Source organism: Danio rerio, chromosome 19 (assembly GCF_052040795.2).
Source record: "Danio rerio strain M-AB ecotype USA chromosome 19, GRCz13ab, whole genome shotgun sequence".
NCBI classification, from domain to species: domain Eukaryota; kingdom Metazoa; phylum Chordata; class Actinopteri; order Cypriniformes; family Danionidae; genus Danio; species Danio rerio.
Window position 1 is genome coordinate 25,686,191 of NC_141039.2, and position 5,552 is coordinate 25,691,742.

Genomic DNA, 5,552 nt, shown 5'->3' on the forward strand with positions numbered 1-5,552 from the left:
AGAGAGAGAGAGAGAGAGAGAGAGAGTGTCTGCACAATCCTCTTCTTACTTTTTTCTACATTGTGCTTTAATTACTAAATTTGTTTACATTTCCCAAAACCTTGCTCAGTTACAGTCACATCAGTTTATAAGTGTGTGTGAGAGTGTATATGTGTTTAACTGTCCTGATGTTTAGGTGTTCAAGTGATGTGTTTAAGTGTTTCATTCACTGCTGTCTGCTTTTTCAGCATCTTGGCTGATTTGATGTATTTTTGATGAAAACAGGACTGGTGCGACAAATTATATTTTATTCATGTTTTTATTTACAAATGTTTTCATTGTTAAAGCTGTGCCCTCTTCTCAGGATCTTTTCTTGAGGCTTGATCTTTTTTCAGGATCTTCTGTTGTTGCTGTGACCTTTTTTTAGGATTTTTTGTTGCTGCTGGGTCTTTTTTTAGGCTCTCCTGTTGAATCTGTAACTTTTAGCGTCAGGAACTGTGGTGCTCAGTAGTGCAAATAATCTTTCCCATCCATTTGCACTACATTCCTTATTGCTTATTCCTTGACCTGAAACATACAGACACACACCAAATCAAGGTTATTGATTCAGATTCGTCACAATAAACATTTGAAATGTACAATAAAAAAACAAATGATAGGAGAATCTATTTTCCTAATTATTAGAAGCTGATCTACAGTTCAGTACCTTAAACCATTGATGGAGAATGATTTCTTCCAGAGAAATCCGCTGGCTTGGGTTTTCCTGCAGGAGAGCTTGAATCAAGTCACAGCATTCTGTGCATAACGATGGTGGGAAAAAGTGAGAGAAACACATTATCAACTTCAACTTTACATCTGCTGTCATTTTATTCATCTATAAGATCTGACTCTACTCTCCTTTAGAATCAGAACATTGTCACTATTATCCAATATCCAACTCTTAGTTTTAATCCATGATTTTGTATGATTTAAACTACAACTGCTCGTCTATGATGTGATGAATGACGTCTTACCTTCTGACAATCCAGGCTCAGTCCAGTTTCCATCATCGATCCTCTGCGTGTCCATGACTTCAGGAAATCGTTGACACAGCAGCAGGAATAACAGAACTCCTAAAGACCATACAGTGGATGGTTCTGCATGGTATTCGTCGTCCAGGTAGTACTCCGGTGGGAAGTACTCCTTTGTGCCTGAAGAAACAAGATTTGGTCTCAGCATGAAACACTAAAGCATGTTTTCTCTGTAACATGAAAATACATGATTGGTCAAATTGACAGTACAGACTACAGGTGTTAAGTTTAATACATACCACAGAAACTGTCATAGCCAGATTCCTGGAGAAGAGCTCCACAGCCAAAGTCAATTAGCTTGACCTCCAGCGTGTCAGTGTTGACCAGCAGGTTCTCCAGCTTTATGTCTCTGTGAAATACCCCACGTCTGCAGCACATGAGACCCGCTGTTGTTGCCTGCTCCATGATCTTTTGAGCCTGGCGTTCAGTGATGGAGCCGAGAGACATTATGAAGTCCAACAGATCTACACATGGTGAAGGTCGTTCCAGGATCATGATGTAACGATCCTGCTGGTCCTGCCAGTCCAGCAGCTCAATGATCTCTGGAACCTTGCCGCCTCTATGAGCCAGTATCAACAGGCCGATCTCTAAAGGAAGGGGCTCAGGATGACCAGCCTAGAAGAAAGATTAGTTAGGTGGTGTTGCTTCCCCAAATATACTGTTGTCAGTGCCTTTACATGTTTAAGTCTACATACGATGTTGATGTATTTCATGTTCGGTGGCTTTCTGGCAATTTTTACTGCCACCTGTTCAACAAAACAACACTTCTGTTATAATCACATCAAGTGCACTAAAAAGTGAACATAATATATGTTAAAGGGATTGTTCACCTCAAGGCCATCCTCCAAGCGCTTCCCTTCATAGACGCTGCCAAATCCTCCCTCTCCAATCTCCTTGCCGAGTTCATACTGGTCCAGAATGTCACCTGTTAAAAGATGAATAATTGCAGCTGATGTGAAATGTCAAGCACTGACAGACACGTGTGTAATGTTTGAGGTGGAATAGACATATGCCTATATTCAATAATTCAATACATCGTGAAAATGAACCTGCACAATACTGATATGGTGGACACTTCAAAATACAGCAAACAGTGATTGAAACTTTTAGAGTGCTTTTTAAAAATATATATTTATATTTACAGAACTTAATGTAATGTACTCTACTTCATACTGAAGAGGATCATAAGAGAAGGCCACACATTCTCAAATGACCACTAGATTTACCTTCAGAACTCTTCTTGTGGATCTGAACAGGATTCTGGTCCTCCTGACTAGAGCTGCTGCTGGACTTCTGGACTTTACAGGAGAGCAGCTTTTCAGGACTGTCAGTCCTTCTCCTCTTTCTCTCATTTTCCTCAGCAACATCAGTGGACTGAAGGCTGGTGATGGATATCGGAGGTGTATGAGGATGGAAATCGTTCACATGAGAGCTGTGACAACTTCGTTTTCTCTTTTGGCCACTGAGAAAAGTCATCCATTGGTTGTCATCTGTATTTAGAGATGTAAGACATGCATTAATGATAATAATAATGGCTTATAAAATTGATTTGTATTTTGATGTAAAGTGTAAAGACACACTTCATCTTAGAGATCAGAAACAGTCATGAATTGGATTTCTTATAGTGAATGCTTATAATTTGCCCTCAACAAATCTGAATCATACACATTTTATGCCCATTATTGAGTCCATTGAATATTGATATTTATACCATTTTATATTTCAGTGATATTATTAATAATCTGCAATTATTTAAATGATTTATGTAGAATACAGATTGTTGTAAAGTTTTCTCTTTTAGTGGATAAATTATGAGAAACTTTGATTACCAAACAGTTGGTTCTACTTAGATTTGTGTTACAAACCTAAAACAATTTATAAAGTTATTTTTTTTATTGTATGTGTTCGGTTTTTAGTTACTTTACTCTCAAAATCATTCCTCATAAATCTGCAGACTTTTTTTAACAAAATTCTCAGCAGAAATAGCAAAACATGTCCACAGAATCTGTCTGGGCCTATATGTACATGTACAGAGATCTAGTGAACACAAAGCATGGTCAGATTGACAAACAGTGACTGGATTTACCCTCAGCGTAAAGGGAGACCGGCTTTTCAAAACTCTCCCACCTCCTCTTCTTTCTCACTTGTATCTCAATCTCCTCACCAACACCAACAGGTGAATGGTTCTCAGCCACATTGGCGCTGGATGTTGGAGGTGTACGAGTATGTAAATCATACACTTGAGTGTCTTGAGAACAACGCTTTCTTTTCAATGCCATAATAACAGAATTCACTGGGAACACTACTATTACCAACTGCAATGAGAAGACGCAATGAGGAGATTCTGAACTGTCTTCTACTTTTAATGCTGCGTTCTTCTGTTTCTATGACAGCACATTCCAGAACACTTGTTTACATTCAAAATCCCAACACCATATTTGACAAGCTATCTAAACTAGATATATAATAGACAGACACACACACACACACACACACACACACACACACATCTAAATGATTATAAATTAATCATTATAAATATACTGATTTTTATTGTTTTTATTACTGTTTTATCCTAAAAATGTACAGTTTATTCTGATCTATTTTTGTATTGATTTGTATGAATAATCAATGTTGAGTAATAATATAATAAATTGAATATCAATGTGATATATTGAATAATATGATGTATTGTGGATATTTTATTTAATAATTATATATAAATATAATCTTTTTTTTTTTTTTTTTTTGCTACTACTACTATTTACTGTGTGTACTTTTTTTTTGTATTATTATATATGTATGTTACTTTTTATGTAAACTGACAGGCAGATACAATCTATAATATTTAATCTTTCACTTCTCAATAATAAGGAACAGTATTTTCACCACAAATATCTAAATAAATACAAGAAATAAACTTGTAAATACAACACCAACTGATTCTGAAACATTGTCCAGAAACTAAATAAAACACTGTCATTTTAAGATTAGATAGATTTTATCTCAAATAATTTTTCTTTAATTGAAGAAAATAATAATAAATGTTGTAATTGCTAACAGAACAAACTTAAAATAACATTATTAGGCCTACATTTAGTCATGTGACATATGTGTAAAGTAAAACATAAAACTAAGACTAACATTATTATCCAGTAACAAAATTAAACAAAGTAATTTTAAGCTTAATTATATACAGTAGTTTTTAGCTGAAAATAAGTTAGGTTTGTATTTATATATGAGCAATTCCAGTGTTATGGATGTGACATTTGCAGTAAAAACTCAGAACATAAATTCACATAGAAAATATTTGTTTAACACTGTATTAAACTGTTTATATTTTCCAGAACAACTGACCACAGAGTTATGGGATTAGAAAAATATCGTTCTATAAACATGTTTTGAACTTTAATTGAAAATACTTAGTAGACATTCTGTGAATTAAACTGCAAGACCCAAAAGAAGTAATGATCATCAAAATGATAAGAGTTGGCTCTCTATAATACAAAAATGATTGATTTTATTTTACGATATATTTTTTGCATTTAAGAGGAAAAAGTGTCGTTATGGATGTGACCGATGTGAAATTACCACTTGTGTGACTTTGGTAAATCAAATATAATTGTTTAAAAAAGCTGACAGAGACATTTTTGAGCATTTTTAAAGTTCTGTAAAATACTTGCTTAGACAAAAAAAAAAAAAAAAAAAAAAACAGAAACGGGTTCCGTATGTAAGGATCCAAAATATCAGACCATAAGAACTGTTATGGAATTTCATGAGACAAGATGCAATGTTCCAATGCATTTTCTAATCTGAGAAGTGATGAAGAAACCAACTGTTCCACTGTTCTATTCAAATCACAGTTGACAATGCAAACATAGGCTGGAGAAACAGAGCTACTCAACAGCAGGGGGTAATGCGAAGAAGTCACCCTTCTCCTTCCACTTAAACCCTCCTTCTTGACCCTTATGTTACCTTCTGATTAGAGCACATTTCACATAAAATGTTCAAGGTTTTAATATGGTGTATCTTGCAGCACTATATTCATGTTTGGTATCATTTTAAATGTCTTTGTGTGATTGGTAAAGTGGTCTTAATTTTACAGTAATATTTTACTGGTATATGTTGATTTGGTTTTTGACTTCTATAAGATCTTGATAAGATGCTCTACCTCCTAAGAGCTGGTTAAGTCCTCAAATTCACCAGGCCAGGGTTTCTGTGACACTTCTATTGTCTTGAATTTATGGCTGTTTGTTTTGACTTGAGTATATAAGGTAAGATGTGCTTTAGGACGGGGGGAGATCTTGTAAAAAGACACCCCATTGCAGCATCTCTGAGGCCTCGTTTATACTAATGCGTTTTAGTTTGAAAACGCATAAGTTTTGTTACTGTTACGCCATCCGTCCACACTACGCCGGAGTTCTCGAGCGCCGAAAACGGAGCGTTTCGAAAACGCTGGAGAGGCCGTTTTCATTCTGAAACGCTGCTCCTCCGTCTCAGTGT

The 5,552-nt window shown here is 35.4% G+C and overlaps 1 protein-coding gene across 2 annotated transcripts; it reads right to left on the minus strand.

Annotated features, from left to right (window-relative positions):
- Positions 1 to 266: 266 nt before the first annotated feature.
- LOC141379084 (serine/threonine-protein kinase pim-2-like) lies at positions 267 to 3,431 on the minus strand. Of its 2 annotated transcripts, XM_087295732.1 has the most exons (8): positions 3,136 to 3,431; positions 2,276 to 2,539; positions 1,880 to 1,974; positions 1,745 to 1,795; positions 1,289 to 1,664; positions 993 to 1,169; positions 686 to 774; positions 267 to 546 (listed from the first exon to the last, which is right to left on the minus strand). In XM_087295732.1, exons 1-8 carry the CDS (start codon positions 3,326 to 3,328, stop codon positions 535 to 537), a joined length of 1,257 nt encoding a protein of 418 aa, XP_087151858.1. In that variant the 5' UTR covers positions 3,329 to 3,431; the 3' UTR covers positions 267 to 534. The 2 variants fall into 2 exon arrangements, with proteins under 2 accessions (XP_087151858.1, XP_087151859.1); XM_087295733.1 differs by lacking the exons at positions 267 to 546; positions 686 to 774 and having other exon boundaries at positions 924 to 1,169; positions 3,136 to 3,414.
- Positions 3,432 to 5,552: the final 2,121 nt, after the last annotated feature.